General features: G+C 46.9%; 1 protein-coding gene across 1 annotated transcript in view; it reads right to left on the bottom strand.

Moving 5' to 3' along the window:
• Window positions 1–27,733, bottom strand: part of LOC135056785 (prominin-1-A-like) — a 164,757-nt gene that overhangs the window by 42,453 nt on the left and 94,571 nt on the right. Inside the window, exons 7-17 of the mRNA XM_063962373.1 lie at window positions 27,395–27,484; window positions 18,483–18,676; window positions 16,863–16,937; window positions 15,799–15,862; window positions 10,891–11,050; window positions 10,108–10,260; window positions 7,481–7,604; window positions 3,442–3,518; window positions 2,590–2,674; window positions 2,237–2,383; window positions 891–956 (exon numbers count right to left, since the gene is read on the bottom strand). Coding sequence (XP_063818443.1) covers window positions 891–956; window positions 2,237–2,383; window positions 2,590–2,674; window positions 3,442–3,518; window positions 7,481–7,604; window positions 10,108–10,260; window positions 10,891–11,050; window positions 15,799–15,862; window positions 16,863–16,937; window positions 18,483–18,676; window positions 27,395–27,484 — 1,235 coding nt within the window. The remainder of the gene's footprint in view (window positions 1–890; window positions 957–2,236; window positions 2,384–2,589; window positions 2,675–3,441; window positions 3,519–7,480; window positions 7,605–10,107; window positions 10,261–10,890; window positions 11,051–15,798; window positions 15,863–16,862; window positions 16,938–18,482; window positions 18,677–27,394; window positions 27,485–27,733) is intronic.

The following is a 27,733-nucleotide window of genomic DNA, read 5'->3' as shown; positions in this document are numbered from 1 at the left end:
GTCCTTTGCAATACAAATGCAGGAGGAAGCTGTGTCCACAGTGCAGTACTTGTCCTCACCACCCCCAGAAAACAGGCATGACCATTTCGGTCAACGCCGGCCGCCCCTCAAGCCTGCAAGGGGACACGCTGCGCTCGCCGCCGGATTTCCGGCTGTCAGGATCCCGGCGTCGGTCTCCTGACTGCCGGGATCTCATACTGATCCCATCTCCAGTAAAACAAAACACTGAAGCCAATTATTTTTTTTAAACGGTAATACAGGCTTGAACTTGTCAGCACTTATCTATCCATTCTACCCCCGCCATCTTCAGGATAGGGATGTCCTTTTTTTATTTTTACAAGCAGGAAATACACATTCTTTTTAAGTATTGAGCGTAACTTTAGAAACACATGAGATCTAAGAAAGTTAAGGGGCCCACTCATCTAGCCCGTTTTTGGGGCAATTACCCGTTCCGCCGATCAAGGGATCAGAGAAATCCAACATGTTGAATAATCTCGATTCCCCAATTTCGTCACGAAAATGGTTGGAATCGGCGAATTTGGGATTTTTAATTAATTGAATTTCCCCAATTCTCCAACGGATCGCTCATCATAGATGTACGCCGATCATCGGATGGTCAGAACGGGGAATCGCTGTGCAAATGTACGGCCTGCATTACAGTCCTGGTTCCTAATCTGCTTTATCAGAAATATTAGTTTAACAAAACCATTTCTTCCGCTGTGTGTAAGCGGGATGTGCTCTGTAATGCCAAATAAGGGTTCCTCCACCCTGATCTGAAATCCCATCTACAAATGGATTCACAACGGCTGTAGGGGTTCACTTGTTGCGTGCTGAAGTAGTTTACTTTCATTTATACTAAACAATCAGGCAGTGTTTTACTAATCACTTACAGCGGCCAAGGCATCCAACTGATCTGCAAATGATAGAAGGTTTGTCTTTGTGATATTCTTGGACATCTAGAATGAAAAGATAAGTCTTCACATAATAGTACATCTCTTTTTTTATTTTTTGTTTTTGGGTTTTTTCTAACAAAATGTTCTGTAAAATGTATGGCCAGTTGTTATGCAGAGGGCACCATTTCTCTGTATCAGTAGTCTAGTCGGCAACCAGGCTTGGACTGGCCCACAGGGGTACAGAGGAAACCACCGGTGGGCCCTACTGCCTGGGGGCCCCCACCTCCTGCTCTAAGGATCAGGTTCCAGACTGTGAACCTGAATTATACATTATACATATGTTACCTTATACTGGACTATGGTGTATTTTCTACAGTTTATTGCTGTTATTAATCTGGTACATTATCATGCATGCAGCAGCTGAATTTACTGTATATAATATATATTTAAGAAGGGGCCCAGACGTTACCCTCTGCAGACTGGCTACAACCCCGACATGGGCCCCTAACACTGCATCCCCCTGGCGGGCCCTACATGCCCCAGTCCGACACTGTCGGCAACCCAAGTAAAAATACCACTACCCATGTTTTACCCTGCATTTGACTAAGGGTGAGATTGCATATTAAGCTCCTGCTTGTTCAGAACGTCTCCAGTTACGAAGTGGTGACGATACAACAATGTAGCGCTGTTCATTAGGCCAACATTCTTTCTATTGTTGAATGTAATTATAGTTGAAATGTCATTAGGGTTACGGTTAGGGGTTGAATTAGGATTATGGTTAGGCTGGCGTCAACATTTCCGTTGCAGACTATGGGGAATATGTATCAAACCTTCTATAGAGAAAAATAAAAAGGAGTGAGTTAGGATGGTGAGGAGGGCTGGTAGGCTTTGGGGAACTGGTGCAATTTCAGGGCATGTTTGGTACCCCGTGGGCAGGTGGATAGTTCCATAGGGTGGGGGGAGTGAGTTCCAGAGGAGTGGGGCAGCACGGGGAAAGTCTGGGATATGGAAGTGTCATTAGGTGACCGTCACGGAGGAGAGGCGAGAGGCAGAGCGGAGAGGGTGTGTGGACTGAGATGAGAAGGAAGATGTAGGAGGGGGAGGAGCATCTGAGTACTTTTAAAGTGATGGGGAGGAGCTTAGATTGGATTTGGTAGGGGGGGGGGGAAGGGAAGCCGGGGAAGGAGTTGGAGGAAAGGTTAAGTCGAAGCGGCGATATAGCAAGATGAGGTATACTGGATATTGCTGTGTGAATAATCGCATGAGCTGTAATTATGTAGCAGTGTACTAGTCAGCAGCCAATCGCAGCACTGGTAGATGCGCATACGCTAATGTTTCCACACCTGCTGATTGATTTCTGTGAAGTTGAGCGTGTCTATTCCAGATGAGGATACATTGGCCGCCTGTTCCCTCTGACTGCTGCTTATAAATGTGATGTCCGATACACTGATATTCGTGTTCTCCACACTAGCGTTCACTTCACCGGTGTACTGGGGGGGGAAGGGGGGAGAAATACACACGTCATATACACACATAAATAATGATAACGTACGGTCAGATTGTACAGATTGCAACAACAACAACATAATGCACTCTATAAAATTTACAGGTTGGAAGTTTAAAAAAAAGTTGGGCTGCCCCTATAACTTTGTCTAGTTTGCATTTCGGCACCTGCAGCCCATACTGTAATACTAACCGCGCTGATATTGAGATACTCATCCAGATTGAACAGTGAGTTCAGGTTTAGGGTGGTCCACAGGGGGTAATTCTTCTGGCAATCACTGCAAGAGAAGAATGAGACCTGAAGCTTGGCGGGTGAGGAATCTGCGTCCGTAACCCAGCGCACAGCGACCGGGATGCGCATCTCTAATTGTAAAATGGTGTGAGAAGGGGTTAAATGTTTCTATTTATCGTATAGATTGTATTATGGAAACTTTGTTTGCAAGAGCCTAGCGGAGTTTGTATAGCAAAACCAAGGGGTCTGCAACTTAGGGATCTGAGACAGAGAAAGGGGATCGGAGGTCACAAGTTAGACATTGGTGCAAAAGCTGACATGTAGGAAACCAGCTGTTAAATTAGTAACTAAGAAGAGAAATCTGCACGTCTAGCAGTGTGGTTAAAGGTCTGTGCATCTGAGGTGAGGGGAAGGATGGCTGGGTAAGGACTAAAGGGCATATTTATCAATATATACGAGACCAGCCCCCGATAATAAGCAATTTGCGGCAATAAGGAACCCTGATTCGTGTAAATGTATTATTACAGAGTCGACGGAACAGGGGCTCCGATAGGTAGCTAGGGCGAAGCAGTCATTTTACCTTCTGCTTTGGCATAGACTATAAGGGGCGAACGCCATCTAAAGTTGGCGTTAGCTGCCGGGTGCCAAGCTTAGAAAATTCAACAGAGAAAGCAGCCATAGAAGTTATGGGGGCTGCTTCCTCTTTCGGTAATGAAGGGACCGATAAAGATATCGGTGCATCCAGGGGATCCTTCATATAAACGGGTGCCCGCCTTAAATATCCGATATCCCACAAGCGGGTGTTTTACATACCTGTACAGGGTGGATATGCTCAGGTTATTGAGGTTTACATTCAGCTCTTGGCTCAGGTTTACATTGGCATCGACAAACTACAAATAGAAATAAACACTATGTAACGTGAGCGATACACATGCATATACTGCCTTTACTATATAAGAAAAAGAAAGTTCCGTTAATAGCAAGAGAAGCCGGTTATCTGTGACTGCGGAGTGGGAATAATGCACGCTGTTCCCAACCTGCGGAACAAACTCCCACGTTCGGTTATATTAGTCACTAGTCTCCAAGACTTCAAGCCTGTCCTCACTGCTTCCCTCTTTATTCCAGCCCTGCTATCACCCCTCTGCCTTTCCTGCCATCTCTAGTCTTACCCTACAGTATATGTGTCCGCCCCTTCCCTCTGGGATGTAAGCTCTCACGAGCAGGACCCTCTGCCCGAGTTTTCCTTCCTACCACTGCAGCCCTGTATGCCCATCTTCAATTTCCGAGCCCCTACTCCTGTGCCCTGGCCGACATCACATGGGTGCTACTTATAAATGTTCTTCTTCTACTTAGGCTCTGTGGATCTGTGGTTGACCAGTCATGGTATAACGGCCAGGTGAAGGGAGGCACATGTGGAAGTTGGCAAAGCAGATTTTTCAATCCCACTTGAGTAAATGCTTTTTTGTGGGCAGCTGTTTTCTGCAGTTTCGATCACATTGGTCATAATGACTAAAGAATAGTCACTTTCCCTGTAAAAGGGCAACGATTAATAATCACATGTACATATTAATGATCACTTGAGGTGAACCGCTCAATCTAACAGCAGGGGAGAACAGAGGGCTTCCAGGAACACTGACTGTAAGGGGGGATATCCAATTAGCCCCGGTAATAATTGTCCCGCCGGGGGCTATCTAATTATCCCCTATAAGGCGGCGCATGCCTCCGGCAGGCGAAGCAGAATCCCCGTAAACAGCTGTTTCACACGAAAACACACAGGTTTCACTGAACCTGTGTGTTTTCGGGAGAAAGGTTTGTGGGGGTTTTTTGTTATTTTTACAGGCGATCCATCTGGATAGCCTGTAAAAAAAAAATGATCAGTGAAACATCGGAAAAAAAGTCAGAAAAACTGCAGTTTTTCAGACCCGATATTTTACCGCGGAAAAATTGGATATCCCCCTAAGTATTCATAGCAGGATGTCGTTCTATATTCTAGCAACTTTAACACAGGTGCTTCACCTGATAGACTGGTTATTTTTCCACAAGCGGAATTATTAGAAGAGAAAGGGCAGGGTTTGTGTAGTGGTTAGTATTACTGCCTCACATCACTGAGGACATGTTTTGTATTTCCCCCATGGACCTAACTGTGTAGAGATTGTATTTTTCCCCCGAGCTCTGATTTGCTAACAAACAGACGCCAAGGTACCCGCCGCCAGTGACAGGAGTCGGACTTCATGAAGCAGCATTGAGGGGCCGGAGAGGCACTGTGCTGCGCTCTGCCGGCTCCTGACAGACCACGCCGGGCAGCCCCCTCCTGACAGCAACTTGACAAGAGGAGCCTACGTCTCCCCGACTGCAGCAGCTACTGCAGCCGAAATCTGAAGCCGCTGCCTGAATGACCAAGGGAGAGGTGAGTGCTCAGAGTCCGGGGGGCGGTGGGGTGCTTGGACATAGCAAATGTTGCTATAGGGCCAACATCAACATTGTTACGCCCCAGGGGGGGTTGGGGGGGGCAATGTGCATCTGTCACTGTGTGGGGCAATGTGTAAAAAGGGGACTCTGCCTGCCGTACTGTGTAAAAAGGGGACTCTGCCTGCCGTACTGTGTAAAAAGGGGACTCTGCCTGCCGTACTGTGTAAAAAGGGGACTCTGCCTGCCGTACTGTGTAAAAAAGGGGACTCTGCCTGCCGTACTGTGTAAAAAAGGGGACTCTGCCTGCCGTACTGTGTAAAAAAGGGGACTCTGCCTGCCGTACTGTGTAAAAAGGGGACTCTGCGTACTGTGTAAATAGGGGACTCTGCGTACTGTGTAAATAGGGGACTCTGCGTACTGTGTAAATAGGGGACTCTGCGTACTGTGTAAATAGGGGACTCTACTGCCATAATGTGCAAAAATTTAATGAAGGTGTGCTGAGAGACGACGCAAGGGGTAGGTGATAGTCATGTTGGTACGCCCCATTTTCAGTAGCCATGCCCCTTCTGGTATGTGGTCACACCCCTTCTGGAGCGTGGCCACACCCATTTTTTGCCGTACGCACACATAGTTGATTTTATGTTTTTTTTTTTTTTTGGGGGGGGTGGGGGGGTGGGAGTGCAACGCTTCATCTTGCCCTGGGCTCCGAAAAACCTAGTTACGCCTCTGCACTCCCTGACCTACCCCCATTTTCAACCGGGTTTAGCTTAAAGTGTAACCTGTAAAATCTCATTAGTCTCCATGCGCAGCCTCAGCCGGGGTGTGAGCTATGAGTGCATCCTGTCTCTTCATCCTCTACATAAAGTTATTCAAATGTTAGTTACATTTTTGGGGCATATTTATTACACACATTTTGTGGGAAATCACCCCGAGAAATCAGGATACCCTTAAAATGTGAGTATTCCCTGAAAGTATAACAGGTTCTACAGAAGATATCTGCTGCGCTTTCCGTTTCCCAGCTGCCTTTGAGGGGCCGACAATCAGCGATTTAGTGGCGCTAAAATTAAATTCTATCTTGGTCCTCCTAACCAAAAAGGTTGTGTTGTCCCTGCTTACCTCTAAAGGCATATTATAGCATGGGTTTGGACTTCATAGAGTAAAAGCTGGAGCATAAACTTGCCTGGCTCCCGCTGCCACTGGTTACACCAAAGCGACAGAAAGACGCCATTGTAACCAACACATCAGTGAATGACGTTTTGTGGAATTCCAAACTTTTACTTCAAAACGGTCAATAATAAGTCACAAGATTTACAGACTACATCTGAGTAACGTATGGGACCTGATCAGCTGGTAACAGTCTTCCCTTTCAGAACCCAATTCAGACTTCTCACACTCGCTTACAAAGCACTCACCCACTCCTCTCCCATTATCTCCCTTTACTCTCCCACCCGTCCTCTTCGCTCTGCTAATGCACGCCGACTCTCCTGTCTTCTGATTACTTCCTCCCACACCTATCATCAAGATTTTTCACGTGCTGCTCCCTTTCTCTGGAATTCTTTACCTCTCCCCCTCAGACTATCCACCTATCTACAGAACTTCAAACGGGCTCTTAAGACCCACTTCTTTACCAAACCCAGCCAAATCTCATCCTAACACTCTGGGGTAGATTCACTAAGATGGGAGTTCTATTTAAGATGGGATGTTGCCCATAGCAACCAATCAGATTTTACTTTTCATTTATCTAGCACCTTCTAGAAGATAATACCTGGAATCTGATTGGTTGCTATGGGCAACATCCCATCTTAAATAGAACTCCCATTTTAGTAAATATACCCCTCTGTCCCATGCTCAGTCTACCCCATCTGTGTCACCCCTGTCTGTCTGCCCCTCCCCTTTAGAATGTAAGCTCTTACGAGTAGGGCCCTCTTCCCTCATGTGGTTATTCTTTTCTTATGTTAATAATCCTCAACTGCCCAAATCCTGCAATTTTTTGACCACCTTGGAATTTATCTCTTTGTCGTTTACTGGTGTAGTTATGCTTATTTACCCGGTACTTGTCCTATATTGTCTTCAACTGTAAGCCACTGTTTTGATTATGTGAATATGTACTCTGTAATTGGGCGCTGCGGAACCCTTGCGGCGCCATGTAGTAGTAGTAGTAGTAGTAGTAGTAGTAGTAGTAGGAGGAGGAGGAGGAGGAGGAGGAGGAAGGAGGGAGGAGGAGAAGGAGAACGAGGACGAGAACGAAGATGAAGACGAAGATTAAAACTTTGTTTTATAAAAATTAAAATCATCAAATGCTACTACTTATAGTGGAAAACCATAGAAAATAGGCCACTGTGCCAGTCTAAACTATACATGTGTCCTTAGAATGAAGCATCATTAATATTCAGAATATATTTACAAATAAAGCAACCGCTGTATAAGAGTCTGTAAGTGTCACCTGGTAGAGCTGTTGGTTGCTCCACGGTTTGCAGAAAGATGTGTAGACATTTCCTCCGACAGCAAACAGCACCGCAGTCACCAGCATCAGAAGCCATGCAAATATAAAGCTGAACCCAGCACCCCTGCAATTACATGAGAAATGCCTCATATATACAGTATATAATATATACATAGTTTAAACAGCTGCCACCAGGTTCTATATTTCTAATTTATTGCACCACCTAGTGCTAAGTACTGGAATATATTCAGTTTCTACATATTTAATCTATATCACCACCTAGTGCTGAGTGCTGGAATATATTCAGTTTCTACATGTCTAATCTATAGCACCACCTAGTGCTGAGAGCTGGAATATATTTCGAACATAAATGAAATACAGCAGAACAGAATTTATTATTGATTTATTACCACTTATTTATATATCACACACTTGCTCATAAATGTATAAATGTGTAGTTACATGAATGTTCGTGGTCGGACACATCTCCGGTTACGTCCAGCTAACAGACATTAGCCGTGGCGTACATCAGGCATAACATAACTTTTTAGATAAAAATTTGAGAAAACTTTAGCGAGTGGATGTGCCTTTAATACAGAAATATACACTATTTGAAAAAGCATTCTCTCATTCATTTGGGACTCTGAATGAGCCCCACTGTGGAATCAGTGTGATGTTACATCTGTTTTGTTTGTTGTGTTTCACACTGATTCCACAAGCCCATCACTTGTACCACTATTGTGGTACCATGCCTGGCATAGATGGGAGTGATTATCACCTAGTGCTGGGGTACCATGCCTGGCATAGATGGGAGTGATTATCACCTAGTGCTGGGGTACCATGCCTGGCATAGATGGGAGTGATTATCACCTAGTGCTGGGGTACCATGCCTGGCATAGATGGGAGTGATTATCACCTAGTGCTGGGGTACCATGCCTGGCATAGATGGGAGTGATTATCACCTAGTGCTGGGGTACCATGCCTGGCATAGATGGGAGTGATTATCACCTAGTGCTGGGGTACCATGCCTGGCATAGATGGGAGTGATTATCACCTAGTGCTGGGGTACCATGCCTGGCATAGATGGGAGTGATTATCACCTAGTGCTGGGGTACCATGCCTGGCATAGATGGGAGTGATTATCACCTAGTGCTGGGGTACCATGCCTGGCATAGATGGGAGTGATTATCACCTAGTGCTGGGGTACCATGCCTGGCATAGATGGGAGTGATTATCACCTAGTGCTGGGGTACCATGCCTGGCATAGATGGGAGTGATTATCACCTAGTGCTGGGGTACCATGCCTGGCATAGATGGGAGTGATTATCACCTAGTGCTGGGGTACCATGCCTGGCATAGATGGGAGTGATTATCACCTAGTGCTGGGGTACCATGCCTGGCATAGATGGGAGTGATTATCACCTAGTGCTGGGGTACCATGCCTGGCATAGATGGGAGTGATTATCACCTAGTGCTGGGGTACCATGCCTGGCATAGATGGGAGTGATTATCACCTAGTGCTGGGGTACCATGCCTGGCATAGATGGGAGTGATTATCACCTAGTGCTGGGGTACCATGCCTGGCATAGATGGGAGTGATTATCACCCAGTGCTGGGGTACCATGCCTGGCATAGATGGGAGTGATTATCACCTAGTGCTGGGGTACCATGCTTGGCATAGATGGGAGTGATTATCCCCAAGTGCTGGGGTACTATGCCTGGCATAGATGGGAGTGATTATCACCTAGTGATGGGGTACCATGCCTGGCACAGATGGGAGTGATTATCACCTAGTGATGGGGTACCATGCCTGGCACAGATGGGAGTGATTATCACCTAGTGTTGGTGTACCATGCCTGGCACAGATGGGAGTGGTTATCACCCAGTGCTGGGGTACCATGCCTGGCATAGATGGGAATGATTATCACCCAGTGCTGGGGTACCATGCCTGGCATAGATGGGAATGATTATCACCCAGTGCTGGGGTACCATGCCTGGCATAGATAGGAGTGATTATCACCTAGTGCTGGGGTACCATGCCTGGCATAGATGGGAGTGATTATCACCTAGTGCTGGGGTACCATGCCTGGCACAGATGGGAGTGATTATCACCTAGTGCTGGGGTACCATGCCTGGCACAGATGGGAGTGATTATCACCTAGTGCTGGGGTACCATGCCTGGCACAGATGGGAGTGATTATCACCTAGTGCTGGGGTACCATGCCTGGCACAGATGGGAGTGATTATCACCTAGTGCTGGGGTACCATGCCTGGCATAGATGGGAGTGATTATCACCCGGTGCTGGGGTACCATGCCTGGCATAGATGGGAGTGATTATCACCTAGTGCTGGGGTACCATGCCTGGCATAGATGGGAGTGGTAATCTCCCAATGTTGGTGGTACCATGTCTGGCATAGATGGAGTGCTGACCTCCCAGTGCTGGGGTACCATGCCTGGCATAGATGGGAGTGGTTATCTCCCAATGTTGGTGGTACCATGTCTGGCATAGATGGAGTGCTGACCTCCCAGTGATTCCCCGTGAAGGTGATGAGCTGGTCAGACATAAGATTACTACACATGGACAATATTGTCCTGCAGATACAATAAATTTCACTATCCTACTTACGCCATGAAGAAGTCTCCTGCAGAATTTGAGGCACAGTTGCGTTCAGTGGGGTCCACGTTTGCTTTATGACCACACGGAGCAAACAGCAGCCCACACAAGTTACACACAACTACTAGGAGAACAATACAGGAGAGACAGATCCCAACTATCCACCTGCAGCGGGCGCAAGAAGAAGAATACACAGATTTCAGAAACAAAATCTTATTTTACCTGTAGAATAATACATTTCACAAACTAAAGAACGTATACATTGGCATTCTATGCCGACGTCAAATATTACAAAGAACTACATCTTACAATACTACATGCTGCTTAGAGAATTAAATCAGATATGGGCCAAAAGGTATTATTCATATGTGACAGGGATTCGGCTAAATGAGATGTTCCCATAAAGATTTGATTTTACAGATCAACTTCTCCCTCCCCCCAGCTTACAGAATCACTGGGGCCCTATGTCTGGGACGAAAGGTTTGCAGAAACCAGTTATATTACCTTCTTCAGGACGGACACTCTAGAGATGTTAGAATTAAATTCCTAGCCTAACGCAATTGTTCCACTGAGCACAATAAAGGAGACAGCAGCTATCTGACCATCTTTATCAGCACCTTGTATTACATATTGTATTTAGCCAACGTTCTCCAGGGTGTAAGCCCCAGAGGAGTGACCAACACTAGTGCCAAGAGGCCGAAGCTCTAGCCGAACACAGGTATCTCTGCAGCTCTGCCAGTTACGGAAGGAGGATGTGATAATAACCCAATGCTGAATAACAGACATACAGCCCACCTGTAATAATCGTATTTCACAACGTCCGGCTGGTACGTCTGGGAGTAATTTTTTGCTGTGCCAAAATAGGAAGACACGTTATTTAATGTGTCCACAATAGGAATGCTGCTCCTGACGTCCTGAATCTTCTGTTTTATGTTCACCAGCTGATTCTGCACCGCTATAAAATAAGAGAGAAATGGGTTAAGGAATTTATATTTGCCATCAAGATTACTCCTGACCGGCAGATTACGGCTGTCAGACGGTGGCAGGACACCAGGCGGCACGGTCATGTAAGTGAATAAAATCTCCTACACACTTCCTGATAAATTGTTCGCCCCCATACCCACAAGTAGTTAATGATGCCAAGAGGAGGCTATAGGAATGGGATGCAGTTGGCATCCCAACAATTACAATGATTGCGGTCACAAGACTGGCAGCGGAATCCAGACACCTGTCGGAATGCCGACAGTCAGAATGCCGAATGCAAGTATGCGGGGGAGGGTTAGGCTGTGGGACGGGAGGGTTAGGGTTACGGTTAGACTGAGGGTAAGGAGGGTTAGAGTTAGGGGTAAGGAGGGTTAGAGTTAGGGGGAGGGTGCAGAGAAGAATTAGCAGACTTACTAAAATGTGTCTGGATTCTAGCCGTCGGGAGGCTGTTGTCGGTATTCTGACTGCCGACATCCCGACTGTAAGGATCCGGTACCCAACCCCTTTGACTTGGCGGTTATTGGCTGCAATACAACCAGAGCCATTCTGCAGAGGAGCTGGATACAGGGGTGCACATATGGTGCTAACAATGGGTAAGACGAGGGTTGGCAGAGGGGAAGAGATCTGTGCCAGCGCTGAGGTTGCTACTGGATTAGTGCGATCTTCAAGTAACACCTGGAAAAGGTTGTCAGGGCCAAACAAAAGCAGCTCCTCTGCGGATGTATCTGCCAGCACCCCGGTAAGACAAATTTGCCAACATTTTGTGAAAGCCCTCCAGATGGGCAGGAACTGGCGGGAGGTGCAGAAGTGTAAGTATAATGCCACAATCCAGCCCCTACCAGTTTATCCTATTTATAGTTGTACTAGGTGATTAACCGTGCCCTACGGGCGCTCTTCACTCCGTCGTAAGGGGCTACGCCCCCTTAACCCTTGCAAGCCCTTGTGGCGTGCAATATTTGTATTATATGGAGTATAACCACCAATCATAATTGTGTGAGTGGTTAAATATTGCATGGACAAAGGGCGTGTGATGGTTAAGGGGTCGTAGCCCCTTGCAACGGCGTGAACAGCGCACGCAGGGCCTGATGAATCACCTAGTAGGTGCTGTGGTTGGTGAAGACGTGGATGGGGGCGGGTGTCTGGGGGTGCCGTGGGTGGGAGAGGGGTGGATGCGGGGTGCCGCAGGTGAGGGAAGGGCTGGTGCAGTGGTGCCACGGGTGGGGCAGGGGCGGGTGTGTGGGTGCTGCGGGTGGGGTTCCAGAGCCAACGCGGATGCCACGGGTAGGGGAGGGGCGGGTGCGGCCGGTGGGGGAGGGGGTCCGGAGCCACTGCGGGTGGTGAAGGGGTGTGTGTGGGGGTGCCGTGGATGGGGCCCGGAGGTACTGCGAGAGGGGGAGGGGCGGGTAATGCTTCTCCTGGTTCTCCTCCTGGAAGAAGCTAAGCTGCTGTCCTCCCTTTAACAGTGGCTCTCCCGGAGACTCGCACAGCAGCCAGTCACTATTGTTAGCGCCGGTGTCCCAACGTGCCGCATTACAGGGAAGAAGATGCACTCAATAAACTACAGCTCCCAGCAGCCATAAGGGCCGGAATGCTTTGGCGCTAAGGGCTGCTGATGCTGTAGTTTATTTAGTGCGTCTACTTCCCTGTAATGCGGCGCGTTGGGACACCGGCGCTAACAATAGTGACTGGCTGGCGCTGGCAGAAGTGACTGACTCGCTGAATCAATGTAAAAGGTGAGAGTGCTGTGCAGTGTCAGTGACACTGCACACCCACTGCACAGCACAGCACTGTCACCTTTTACATTGATTCAGCGTCCAGACATTACCCTCCGTGATATCACCCACTCTATCCGTTATATTAGCCATCTCGGGGCTTCCAGGCCGGCAGCCCAGGTGCTGTGTTGCGGAGTCAGGGCCTCTGGGGATCAGGACGCGGCTGTGGCGGGGAGGCACTTCTGTGACATCACACCACGCATAGGAGGCTCCTGGGCTCAGAGAGTATGTGGCGCAGGGAGGGCTATGAAAGCCTTCTGCTGCACCACTGTCATACACATCGGTGGCCGCAGCAGCTTTTGTTCCACCTGCGCCGTGGCTAGGGAGTGGTGATTGTTGATGCCGGAGGGGGCAGGCGGACTGATAGCAGGACATAGGACGCTGCGGTAAAAGGATTTTTTCCCCTATGTACAACGCAGAGACTTGCTGCAGATGCAGTAGCATACCCTCCAGCTGCACCTTTTTGGCAGGTACAGTACCTTTTTTTTTTATGGTCTGTACCGTTTTTTTGGCTTTCCAAATTTCCATTGAAAGTATAGGAAAAGGGGCGTGGCCACGACACTTTACCCATGGCCACGCCCCCTTTTCAAATTTGTACCGATTTTTGTGTGTAAATTGTTGGAGGGTATGTTGCTGCAGAAGCAGTGGGCCTATTTTGGGGTGTGGGCCTGGAGCTGCAGCTCCATCAGCCCCATTGTTAATCCTGCTCTGGGAACACAGCAGCCAAAGGGCAGAGCCTCCCATTGGATGTAACTTGTGTGGGAGGGCGTTTCTCGGCCAATCAGCTGTGGAATGGGTGTGATAGACCTGCTGCTAACCCAATGAGAGCTCCTAGCCACGCCCAGCGTTATACACACAGGCACAGAGTCACAGACCTGGGCTATTATATAGGATATATACATCATCGGTGATTGGCCATCGCTGCAGTCATTGATACACGTGTCACTGCTGTGTGTTATTTGGTTTGTTTTTGAATATTGGTTAAGTGGATCTAAAAACATGTTTATCCATCGAAGTGGAAACGGATAGTACAAAACATGGGTCTGATTTAGAGGTGGACAAGGGTTCAACTCGGTCGCAGATGGGTGATATTTGGGGGTCTGTGCATGGGTTGGAGCAGCACTGCACATGTGCCGCGATGGTCTGGCAATGGCGGTCACAGTGCGGCTCTAGGCGAAGGTGGATTGACAGTCTGCAGGTGTATGGGGAACACGGAGACCAGTTACTACATCTTCAGATGCAGTTTCTCATGCCCCGGCAGCTTAGTTGTGGTGGACCCTGAGGTTGCTCAGATGTCCGATGTTCCTGATGCTTCTTATAGAGGCGCATGCAGCAGATCTGAGAAGCAGACAGTGGGCGTCTCATTACACAAGACCGTAGCTGCAGCATTAGCATAACGTCCCAGATCCGCTGGCTCTGAAGATGCAGCACCAACCCGACTTGCGTCCATCTCTATGTTCTATTTATCAATAGGACAAGACCCAACACATGACCTGGTGAAAAAAATCAAGTCCTTTGGCTTAGAGGAAATGTCTAGGCGCCATTCCATAGAGCAAGGGATGAACCAAAAATGTGTCCTCTACTCCGGTCTCATTTCAATAATCTCAATCCGCTAGGTGGGCTCTTGCACTACTTCTAAAGACCAGGCACACTGGTGCACCTACTCCGTTCTCAGCAAGCAATGCCCTGACGCTACCCAACACCTCCCCATTGGTCCACCAATCTAGAGGCCATACCTGTCAGATGAAGGCTCACTGCGCCAAAGGGAATTTGGTATTGCATTTCAGCCTCATTGTACATGAGGCTTGTGTTATGCAACATATTCACTGAAGAAGCCTGTTGAAGCGCCTCTTGGCGGTGCATGATTAGAAGCTGCCAAAATGCTCCAATGTTCTGCTTTCTACAGGGGTGCAATTAGACAATAGTTTTTTCCTTGTATTTTTGCTTGGATAACTGCATACCATCACCATCTACATTGGTTGATGGGCTGTGGGCACATCACATGATTTCAAGATGGCTTGGCCATTTTTTGGATACTCTAGAGCCCTCCTGAGTGGTGCCAGAAACATACTGACCCCAGCCACATAGTTTTGTTGAAGATAAAACAGATCTGGAGAGTCACCACTGCACATTATGATAGTGTAAGGTATTAGTTGAAAAAGAACATCTACTAGACAATTGTCATGTCTGTTCTACACAAGCCACGAAGTCACACCATGACGCAGATTCAGCAAACTTGTAAGACACCAACTCCAATGACCAAGAGCTGGTACAGATAGAGGGAGCAGGATTCTTCGTTGAGCACTAACACTTGGCGGCAATAGCCGTGGCCGGTTTGGAATGTGCTTGCGGATTTATTACAAGCATTAACTGTTGACCAATGAGAACGTAAAGTTTGCACTTCATAATTGCTATCCGTTCTGACTACAGTCCCAATGATAGTTATCTTGTACATCTTCATCACCATCATCAATGACAAAAACGCTATACATACATCAGCCATGTATATTTATGGCTTAAACTGCAATCTGGAGAGCCAGGTCACGTGTTTCAGTAAGTCCTGTGTTCCCTGGTGACCTTAACAGAGTCTTTTGTACTTGGCTATGCACATGTTTAGTATATCATGGTTAACAAATCTTCAAACTGATGATATCTGGCTAGCAATGGTGGCTAGTCATATATACGGTGTGGGGCTCGCACTCCATTGGTTGAAAGATTACTCTGGAACCGGTTAGAATTGTTGTTATGGACAATTGGCAGCCATGACACTGTTTGCTATTGAATTATCAGGTTCATTTACTGTATGATAAATCTCAGAGTAGAGTGTCATTTATTATCATTTAATGCCAGCATTACTGAGATGTGTTTACACTACCAACCATGAATACCAATAATTTGATATATGCCCCATTAATGCAATGCTGAGCATTAGTGGAAGGTGACTTACATTGTACAGTGGACTGTGTCTGACTGGTCACGGTCTGAGGAATGTCATTTATAGTCTGGCGGGCCTGTAGGTAAAATAAACCACAGCTGTAAACGACGCACAGGCATAGAGTACTACAAGGTTTCCTTCACATGTAAATCAAAGGAGATAACCACCCAAAAGAAATATTTCGCCATAATCCGCCGGACGGCTCAAGCTAGCGGAACAGCAGAGGAGGAGACGGTTGCTCTGGACTTCCAGTTACAAGACCCTCGTCATTCTGCTAGTCGGTGGCAGGTCAGGGTAATGGTAAATATTTAAGTTGGGTGGACACTGCCTCTGACACAAGAGAATCTGACTATACAAGTGAAAGAAATATATGGTGTCCATCATTCACGTTTTGTGAATGATACACATAACAAAGGGGAGTATCAAAGCCGTACCATTGCAAATGCCTGGATTGTGACATAGACGCATCCCAATAGCTGAAAGCGGGGCACATGTGCGCTCTTAAACAAGATGACATTTTAAGTACAATCTCCAGATAGCGTATTCTACTCCTGGAGAACTAAACCACTTTCACGTATGTGCACTGGGCACATTCTAGGCACAATGCCTGATTCAGGGAGGCATGCAAAGTGGCCGCCATGTTTCGCATTGCGCAGGCATACTTGCTATTAAATGGGCATAACCAGACAGCAACGTGGTGGTCACACGCAGGCAGAGTGCACCGTAGGCGTGATTGCAGGCTGTTGAGCGGTAAGTGAGACCCGGCTGATTTCAGATGGATCTCTTGCACCAAAGATCAGGCTGGCACAAATGTGCACCGATTGTGATGACTGCTACTTTCACACTTCGGTTCAGTCACATGTGACTTGTGTAAGTGCAGCAGTTAAACCACAGCACTGCACAAGTCACCTGACCCACGAGAGCCCGCGACTGCACGGCCAGCTCTTCTCTGTGGCAGGAAACCCACTCAGGCAGTGTAAAACCACTGATACGCTTTAAAGAGATAGAATTACTGCAGATCCATCCTTACCTCCAGCAGGTCTCAGCAACAACTAATATCAGACATTCCAGCTTACCTTCCCAAGAGTGTTTTCAATTCCGGAGTTCAAAAAATCATTGATGGTTTTCAGCTGGCTAGCAAAATCTGGAATCTGTAAAGACACAGTTATCAGAATCAGCATTGCATAACAGCAGGTAGGGGGCATCCAGTGCAGTCAGCTATAGGACAAGTTACGAGGGAAAGAAAAAAACAACGGTCAAACAAATAATAAAGCTGGGTACAAACTGTACAATTATCTGTCGGACGATCTGTCCAACCTGGCTGGTTGGAATGAAAATCTGGTAATGTATGGGAGCGAGTGACAATCAACCATATGTTCCCAAAAACTGGAAAACGTAAAAACAATTGCTCAAATTGGTTAAATCTGTTTGATTTAACCAATTTGAATGACTCATCATTTTTGTCTGTTTTCCAGTGTTGGGAGCAAATGGTACACTGTCATTAGCTCCCAAACATTGCCAGATTTTTATTCCAAGCAGCCAGATTGGACAGATCATCTGACAGATCATTATATAGTGTGTACCTAGCCTTAGATTACATATGAGGTCAAAAACGCACCCTCTACCCAACCAGGATGGTCATCACTACAAGAAATCACAGGATACTGTAAGGGGACCTTAAAAAATGTAAAATCAATATCTCTGCAGATGGGATTTGAGTGGGCAGAGCAAGAATTCAATTAATGACCCCCAGAGTGAGTAAAGTCATGGACCTACCTAGAAGTAGGAACTGACACTATTATACCACGATCCACATATTCAGCCTGATGCCCATTGCCAACATCATTAAGGGGGAGATGTACTAAGCAGTGATAAAAGTGGAGAAGTGAACCAGTGGAGAAGTTGTCCATGGCAACCAATCAGCTGCTCTGTTTACTTTATAATATGCAAATTATTAATGTTATGTCAATACTGATTGGTTGCCATGGGCAACTTCTCAGCTGGCTCACTTCTCTGCTTTTTATCACTGCTTAGTACATCTCCCCCTGTGGGGTCTATTTACTAAGCCTTGAATGGAGATAAAGTGGATGGAGATAAAGTACCAGCCAATCTGCTCCTAACGGTCATTTTTCAAACACAGCCTGTGACATGGCAGTTAGGAGCTGATTGGCTGGTACTTTATCTCTGTCCACTTTATCACCATCCAAGGCTTAGTAAATTGACCCCACAGAAAGATTTGGTTGTATCACCAGACACCACCCTATCAGCACTTTCTTACTGCATCAACCTAAGGACTCAATTAAAACCACCAAGTACCAAGGGGGGATGTGTCCAGCCTTCTAAATAGGACAAAAGGGGGCTTTGCCCTTCGCAACCAATCAGACTTTAGATAGCACTTTGAACTATGTACTAGATACATGATAGAATGTGATTGGTTGCTATGGGCAACATGTCCACTTGTCCTCTTTAGATTCATTTAACCCTAAGGAGGTTAAAATAAAGCAGAGTAGTGAGCCAGTGGAGAACTTGCCCATGGCAACCAATCAGATGCTACCTGTAATGTTATAGAATGCGCGTGATAAATGTTACTTCAAAGCTGGCTCACTTCTCCACTCTTTTCACTGCTTCATACATCTCCCCCTAAGTGAGGTGTTTCTTATGGAAAAGGTAAAACTTTTGAGAAGTGGAGTCATTACCGATTGGAAGTCAGCGTCTATGGTAAGGGCAGCGGTGGAAGGGCCGGAAGAGCACGGCGCACCACATGATGTCAGCGTATTGTCAATCTGGCTCTTCACCGCAGTGAGATTGTTAACGAGCTGTGTCTGCTGGTCCTGCAAGGCGTTAAATGAGTTGTTCACAGCGTACAGGGAGATGGCCGTGACATTCAGATCTACATAAAGAGAGACACCGATCACATAACATTCATTTATTTTCCTACGTCTTCTAAAATCTGTAACCACTTGTGCCGATGAGCTCTAAAAGTGGAAGCATAGCTTTATATAAATGTAAAGAGCATTAAAAGGCCATTTAAACAGGCTAAGCTAGTAATAGGCTGTGTCTGACACCCCGATGGCTAGCTGGTGGCTTCCGTAATGTTTTCTCCACAAAAGGACATATGTATCACACCTTGAAGAGAGATGACGTTCCGGACAATTGGCTTCCAACTGCCATGTTACAGGATGTGTTTGAAAAATGACAGGAGCTGGTTGGTTGGTACTTTATCTCTCTCCAAGGAGGGAAGACTAAGGCTTAAGCCCAGTACTCACGGGCCGATCAAGGAGAGATGCATGCTGAGCGAACCGCTCAGCACACATCTCTCCTGCCGCTCAGCACAGCGCGATCTGTGCTGAGCGTGCGGGGGGAGACGGGGGGGCCGCTCACTTCACCCAGCGGGTGAAGTGAGCGACCCGCTAGATTGGCCTGCATGCAGGCCAATCTAGCAGCGGCGATAGCGATGTGCGGGGCCGCGCATCGCTATCGCCGAGGGGGCTACACACGGAGCGATCCTGCCGATATTCTAAGCAATCTAGTCAGATTGCTTAGAATATCGCTCCGTGAGTACCCCCCTTTACACCACTAAAATAGTCATTGACCTTCCTTAAACACTTTCGAGGGATGTACCAGTGATTACGCGCAGTACCTTTTATATCCTCTAGATGTCACCACTGTTGCAGTTTTCATAGATTTTACACAAGAACAGTGACACCTATCTCTTAGTAGTAACAAATATTGAACAGTTGCAAGTGGGCAATTTCTATCATTAAACTGAAAACACTTACATTGTATGTAATGTTACACTACACATTTTCCCCCATTAATATAATCCTGTCTTCATAGAATAAACAACCCCTGGAGGTTATTACCCAAAATGCCTACACCAATCATGCATTATTCTTTCTGTCTTTATTGTCTGTGTGATTATCTTTTGATGTATTACTTAAATCTTCTGTATTATGTGCATTGTTTGAGTTCTAGTTGGCGTCGCGGATGGCTGCCTCGGTGCTGCTCTGCCAAGCAGTCTTCGTTTTTAGTCTTACATGTATAATATGTCTAATATGTCGAGTCTATTGTACAGTTGCAATGTGCAGTATGAACTCATACGTGTAATTTTTGTAATGTATGCTCTGTTTTTCCCCCTTCTGATGCTATGTATTCCCCCTTCATGTTGCTGCTTGGCGATGCATTGTACCACAAAGAATTCCTAGTGTACGTGAGTGCACCTGGCCAATAAAGACGATTCTGATTCTGATAATAAAACTCTCAATTACAATAGATACCAATATATTATGCCAGCTCTTTCCCAAAACACCTTTATGTGAATTCAGCAATGTATTTTGTTGTTCTTTTTACATTGAGTGGATAGAATAGTTACAGACACCCTGAGATATTTTTTGGCGCCTGAAACACTTGAGGACAGAGCAATGAACCGTGGTCAAGCGACTTTAGGCATTGTCTTTAGGGCTTGTTTAATAATATATGCATTAAGATACGGTAGCGTCTAGTTTCCCTCATTAAGATACACACAGAACCACAGTACCAATCGGCAATAAGCTTTTTGTCTGCCTAGTGCACGTTAGAGAGAGACAACGTCTGATTGGCTGCCATGTGTTAGTGCACCTGTATACACTATTAGGGTAACATAAATTAGGTCCCTTGCTCCGGTTACACAAAGATCGGACTCCCGGGTCTATTCTCCACACCCTGGTTGATCATTTCCATAATGAGACACAATAAAAATAAATAGTGTCTGCAGAGCTATTAAGTTACAATGTAACATCTGATAAGGATAATAGCTAGAAGTATGATTAGGTCCTATTTAACATCACAGAATGGGACTAAGAAAAGGGGTGTGGTATATTTTGTTGACATTTATAATGCCTACATGAGAATGTTGACATGAACCTAATATCAACTTGCTTGGCATGTCAGCATTCATCATGTCAACACTGGTTAAATGTCGACAAGATTAGAATGTTTTACCTGGTATGGCGGCTCCAGCCGTGTCTTTCCAGTCCAGCAGTCAGGTGATGAGGACTTCGGGTGGATCCAATGGTGCGTCTGGTGGGGAGTATAAATCTAATCTTAATCCCTAAACTAACCTCCCGTAGCCTAACCCTGACATGTTCAATGTTGACACTTTAATAATGTCAACATCACAACTGTACCCCTAGATATGGTACCGAGATCCAGGTTTCAGTGAGTTCCGTGCAGAGGAAAGAGGAGGAGAAGAGCAGCTGGGACGGTCCGTCACATACTTTTTCCCCTATTTATCAAAGGGCACTTCCAGCAGTTACTATGGCTGAGTACCACTGGTGGCAGTCATCGCTGGTCACTATGGCGGATAGTTTCCCATTGCAAGTATGGTGAAGACTATTTAAGGACAACAATCACTATCCCCATCTCACTAAAGGGAAAATGCTGCTATATTATTATAACGCATTTATTTTCCCCAAAATAAGTTACAATTTTTTTTTTTTATGTTTTCAGAATTATGCCTAGATATATCAAGCCTTGGAGATTGATAAATAACACGGTGATAAAGTACCAACCAATCAGCTCATAACTGTCATTTTTCAAACCCAGCCTGTAACATGACAGTTAGGAGATGATTGGCTGGTATTTTGAGCCTCTTAATTTTTTATTTAATCAATAATTTGGAGCCGGCATATGCCGCAATACCGCCCGCACCCAGACTGCTGTACCGGAGATGCTAGATTCTCCTCTCTCCCTCATCTGCAAACTTGCCCCGTCTGTCGCCTGCGGCACACGCCCTGGCTTCCACTAAGCAGGACAGAGATGGAAAAAACCATCCGGAATTATTATATAGCTTTCCTGCGAAAGTGGAACTAGGTATCAAAATCCAGGCTTTCAGTTCCACAGCACATGTGTGAGATGGCTCATGTGTCAAAGGACAGGCTGACAAAGTGGTTACGAGTTCTCTTACCCCTGCCAGCTAGGGTCACCAGCATAGCTCAGTAGACCAGATTAATTTTTATTGGTAAATTGCAGCAATAGAAGATATCACTGAGATAAGCGGTGATAGAAAACCATTTTTATCTCTGCCATTTAGTAAATTAAGGCCTTAGCCTGAGAGAAACCAGAGCATGCAGCAGGTGCACAAACCACTGTATAACGGGGTGCAGCTATAATTCAGCTCAGATTGTAGCCGGAAAAGTCTTTGAAACAGTATTGCCACTACTTTCCAGTACAACAATAAGGTTCTACAACACCTGTTATCACTCATTAACCTTTGTTAATCTTTATCTAACACAACTGCCTGAAACCAAGTACATGCATGCTACATAAAAGAAAGGAGTGTTCGCTTACTACAGCACTGCATTAGTCTAATCCGGACTGTTTTCTTTCTTGATTCCGGGAATGATAACGCCTCTATACACATGACTGCGTATATATTACTAACATTATTTCCTGGTACCACATTATTTCCTGGTACCATAGCCATTTTTTTTAACCCTTTCACATACTAATTGTCTTATGCAGTGTCGGACTGGGGCATGTAGGGCCCACCGGGGGGGATGCAGTGGTAGAAACCCATGTTTAGGGGTGTGTCCAGTCTGCTGAGGGGGTGTGGCCTACCACCTCAATGGTTTAACTAACCATTAGAGAGTGCAGCATCTGGGCTCCTTCATAAATATATACAGTCAATTCAGCTGCTGCATGCATGATAATGTGCCAGATTAATAACAGATTAATAACAGCAATGCACTGTAGAAAATACACCATAGTCCAGTATAAGGTAACATATATATAATGTATAATTCAAGTGCACAGTCTGGAATCTGATCCTTAGAGCAAGAGGTGGAGCCCCAGGCAGTGGGGCCCACTGGTGGTTTCCCCCGTACCCCGGTGGGCCAGTCCAAGCTTTATGGGAAGAAGAGCTTTTTTTTCTGTGCTTTGGACTAGTGTCAAATCCCACGATGCAATCATTATTCATCCCCTGTTTATCTATGTGCCCCCCAATTTAGAAGTGGGCAGGGCTATAGCAACCGGAAACCAATCAGGGCATACGAAAGTTCACAGCAGCACAGAGGATGAATGGGAAGCAGTGTCCAGTCCACTCATGTAATTGTGCTAGTCAGGGCAGGGCTGCATGTGACAAGGCCATGGTCACAATGTGAGAGGGGAATAAATTCCGCAGGAATCCACACACGGATATAAAGACCGCATAGCGGAGCATGGTTCCCAGCAGCACAGAGTGTATCAGGAGATGAGCCACCGAGAGCCAACAAGGGCCCAGGTACTGGACGGGTGTGCGATCAAACTCAGGAGGCGTGGCCATGCCCTTCCAGAAAACAAATTTGAGCAATCTTATGCACAGTGCCACAAAGTGGCGCCATATGCTGCAAAGGGGGGCATTTGTCCCCTTCAGCAGCTGCCCTGCCGGGCCCCTCCAACAAGCCCAGACCCAGGCATTGAGTACATGCTCCACCTCCTTCCGATGCCTCTGGTGATGAGTGATGTGTGAGTAAGGACAGAACAGGGCTGCATGTGGCATTGGTAATGTTATATGATAGAGGCCACAAAGTTATATAGTAAAAAGGACAGGCAGACATAGTATATCAGGATATGAGTGATGTATTAGTGAGGACAGGGGCAGCCAGTTACCTGATGTGAGGAGGAAGAATAAGGAACAGGAAGCCACAGACTTAGAGTTATATAGTGGAAGAAGCATGGTCACCCAACAGCACAGGCAGAGGTGTAGCAAGGTGTCATGGTGCCTGGAGCAAGGTATGTTTCGGCGCCGCCCTCCCCTGTATAGAATTGGGGGCGTGGCCACCAGGGCCAGTTCTAGACCTTGTGACATCCAGGGCGAAAGTTTCCTTTGGCACGCCCCCCCACATACACACACCCACAGTGTAAGCATAGTGCGCGCCAAAGGTGTGCGGCAAAAAATAGGAGCGTGGCTTCATATTGAAGGGGCGTGGCAACAGTTATGGACCCAGTAGTTGTGCCCCCTGTAGATTTGCACCCTGTAGATTTGCCCCCTGTAGCTGTGCCCGGAGTAGTTGTGCCCCCAGTAGATTTGCCCCCAATAGATGTGCTTGGAGTAGTTGTGCCCCCTGTAGCTGTGCTTGGAGTAGTTGTGCCTCCTGTAGCTGTGCTTGGAGTAGTTGTGCCTCCTGTAGCTGTGCTTGGAGTAGTTGTGCCCCCTGTAGCTGTGCTTGGAGTAGTTGTGCCCCCTGTAGCTGTGCTTGGAGTAGTTGTGCCCCCTGTAGCTGTGCTTGGTGTAGTTGTGCCTCCTGTAGCTGTGCTTGGAGTAGTTGTGCCCCCTGTAGCTGTGCTTGGAGTAGTTGTGCCTCCTGTAGCTGTGCTTGGAGTAGTTGTGCCCCCAGTAGATTTGCCCCCAGTAGTTGTGCCCCCTGTAGATTTGCCCCCAGTAGATGTGCCTCCTGTAGATGTGCTTGGAGTAGTTGTGCCTCCTGTAGCTGTGCTTGGAGTAGTTGTGCCTCCTGTAGCTGTGCTTGGAGTAGTTGTGCCTCCTGTAGCTGTGCTTGGAGTAGTTGTGCCTCCTGTAGCTGTGCTTGGAGTAGTTGTGCCTCCTGTAGCTGTGCCTGGAGTAGTTGTGCCTCCTGTAGCTGTGCTTGGAGTAGTTGTGCCCCCTGTAGCTGTGCCTGGAGTAGTTGTGCCTCCTGTAGCTGTGCTTGGAGTAGTTGTGCCTCCTGTAGCTGTGCTTGGAGTAGTTGTGCCTCCTGTAGCTGTGCTTGGAGTAGTTGTGCCTCCTGTAGCTGTGCTTGGAGTAGTTGTGCCTCCTGTAGCTGTGCTTGGAGTAGTTGTGCCTCCTGTAGCTGTGCTTGGAGTAGTTGTGCCTCCTGTAGCTGTGCTTGGAGTAGTTGTGCCTCCTGTAGCTGTGCTTGGAGTAGTTGTGCCTCCTGTAGCTGTGCTTGGAGTAGTTGTGCCTCCTGTAGCTGTGCTTGGTGTAGTTGTGCCACCTGTAGCTGTGCTTGGAGTAGTTGTGCCCCCTGTAGCTGTGCCTGGAGTAGTTGTGCCTCCTGTAGCTGTGCTTGGAGTAGTTGTGCCTCCTGTAGCTGTGCTTGGAGTAGTTGTGCCTCCTGTAGCTGTGCTTGGAGTAGTTGTGCCTCCTGTAGCTGTGCTTGGAGTAGTTGTGCCTCCTGTAGCTGTGCTTGGAGTAGTTGTGCCTCCTGTAGCTGTGCTTGGAGTAGTTGTGCCTCCTGTAGCTGTGCTTGGAGTAGTTGTGCCTCCTGTAGCTGTGCTTGGAGTAGTTGTGCCTCCTGTAGCTGTGCTTGGAGTAGTTGTGCCTCCTGTAGCTGTGCTTGGAGTAGTTGTGCCTCCTGTAGCTGTGCTTGGAGTAGTTGTGCCTCCTGTAGCTGTGCTTGGAGTAGTTGTGCCTCCTGTAGCTGTGCTTGGAGTAGTTGTGCCTCCTGTAGCTGTGCTTGGAGTAGTTGTGCCTCCTGTAGCTGTGCTTGGAGTAGTTGTGCCTCCTGTAGCTGTGCTTGGAGTAGTTGTGCCTCCTGTAGCTGTGCTTGGAGTAGTTGTGCCTCCTGTAGCTGTGCTTGGAGTAGTTGTGCCTCCTGTAGCTGTGCTTGGAGTAGTTGTGCCTCCTGTAGCTGTGCTTGGAGTAGTTGTGCCTCCTGTAGCTGTGCTTGGAGTAGTTGTGCCCCCTGTAGCTGTGCCCCCTGGTAGCGCTGAAAACACAAAATAAAATACAAAACAAAACTACTCACCTGCCCGCTTCTGCTGGCCGCGTCTCCGCCGCCCGTGCGTGTGACGCGTGACGTCACACGCAAGTCACCGACCGGAGGGGAGGAGGGAGGGGAGGGGAGAGGAGGGACGGGAGAGGAGAGGAGGGGAGGGGACGGAGAGATTTGATGCAGCTCGGGCTTCCAGCTGTCAGTGACCGACAGCTGCGGTTGCAAGCTGCTTGTGGGCAGGCAGAGGTTTCGGGGGAGTCGAGCTGTGGCGCCTTGTACTGTCTTAGGCGCCTGGAGCTCGAGCTCCACCGGAATCGCCCTCCCTACGCCCCTGAGCACATCAGGAGATGAGCGATGTGAGGGGCCTATTCATCATAAGGGCTGAGTGGCCCCGAATACCAACACGTCCAACTTGCTGTGAGCTGTAGCGGTAGATACCCAACTACTGGAGTAATTCAGTAGTGCTCTGGTGTGGAGACAGATACTCAGAAAAGCAGCTGTCCCCCAATCCCTAACGCTGCTACAGAAGTAGCAAGGATACTTACAACCTGGCCGACTGTGCAGGCACATCTGGGGACACATGCGCTGGACGACGGCCGCACATGCGCAATGGCTGCAGGGGGCCTGAACCAGGAAGTGATGTCACAGCATAACTATCACACTGCTTCCAGCTCTTTGCCAGGACATGCTATTATTGGAGCCCGTCTCCTGGCAAGAGGTTTTAAGTAAATTTGCGTGAAAATATTAAAATTATACACACTGGAAATTTGGTAAAAAAATATTTGCCCACACATGTGATAAATATGCCCTTAAGAGATCGTGATAAATATGCCCTTAAGAGTGTAAACTTTCACTTCGCCTTGTACAAATCTCAAGATGGCGGCATCTGGTAGAGCAGATGTTTGCACCAACCTGTGCAAACACAAAAGCAGTGTTAACTTTTATACAAACCTTAATCTTCCTTCCATTCTGTCCCCATCTGCGTTATCACATTGTGCAGGTGAAACAGATTGCGTCACTCAATCCAATCTCTTAATGATGACATGGTTTATGTTATCATGGGCCAATCTTCTCACAATCATAAATGTATGAACCATTGACTGCTGCCAGGGCCAGATTGGCACCAAAAATCAGCCCTGGCATATAAAGCACACAGGCACACCTGCTCTTGGTTCCTTGAGCGTCTCTCAGACTCCCCAGTACACACGATGTGACGCCATGAGATCGCCATCACATCACACCTTACATCCAGTAGGCAGAGCTGCTCGGCCAAGGCACTGAATTACAGTCCATCCAGAAAGCCAGCAGAGTACTGGAAGGTGGAACTGCTTGTCAGGTCTCTCATCCACCGCCGGGCAGCTAGTCTCGCCCTGCAGTCCCTACCCAATACATACTGGCTTTTAAACATAACCAGATTAATGTGTCATGGGTTTCTAGAGTACAAGACTGAATGACCTATAAATGGGGACCATGCTGGTATGTGTAGTTCCACAGCAGCTGGGAGGCCGCATGTTAAATACTCCTGCCATCGATAATGACTGGGTGCCCTATTTTTGATAATTATTTCTCTGACAAGTCTTGATGGCACAGTTGCTTTTAATCTCTATAGAACACAACACTAAACATTTTGTTGAAAACTGTAAACCAATCTCAACAGGGACCATCAAACATTTCCTCAGCCGTCCTTAATACACCATGTTTTAGCGCTGTAGAAGCATACATGATTAGAGGCATACATGATCGGCGACTTAGAATAACGTCCTTATCCATGATCAGGGGCATCCATACAAGAATTAGGAGAAATAGCTGGCCACAAATGCATGTAATGTTGTGTTTCGCCCGTCACATTCATCAATCAAATACTGCCGCACTACACCAATATCTATTTTTACACCAAATTCATCGCTGTGCATAAAATAACACGTGAAAGCTCTCACCATTGATCAGTCCTTGAACCGAAGCCAGAGTGTTATTTGCCACCAACTCAATTTGATTTTTAATCCGTCCGCCAAGAATTGGGCCAATACCTGCATAAAAAAAAAAAACAGAAGCCACAAAGTAAATATAATAATAATACTGTAGTTATTTATTTAGCACTTTTCTTCCGATAGGATGCATTACATTAGGATTTAAAAAACAAAAACGTATAAAATAAACTTAAAAATGAGAACTAAGCATCTGAGTCGTATTTTCTTTTTTGTTGTTTTTTGTTTTTTTAAACTAGAGGGGACATTAATGAAAAAAGTGTGAGGTCATTTCAGGGTGGATTTCTAGAG

Source organism: Pseudophryne corroboree, chromosome 3 (genome assembly GCF_028390025.1).
Source record: "Pseudophryne corroboree isolate aPseCor3 chromosome 3, aPseCor3.hap2, whole genome shotgun sequence".
Taxonomy (NCBI): domain Eukaryota; kingdom Metazoa; phylum Chordata; class Amphibia; order Anura; family Myobatrachidae; genus Pseudophryne; species Pseudophryne corroboree.
This window is presented reverse-complemented; position numbering and strand designations above follow the sequence as displayed.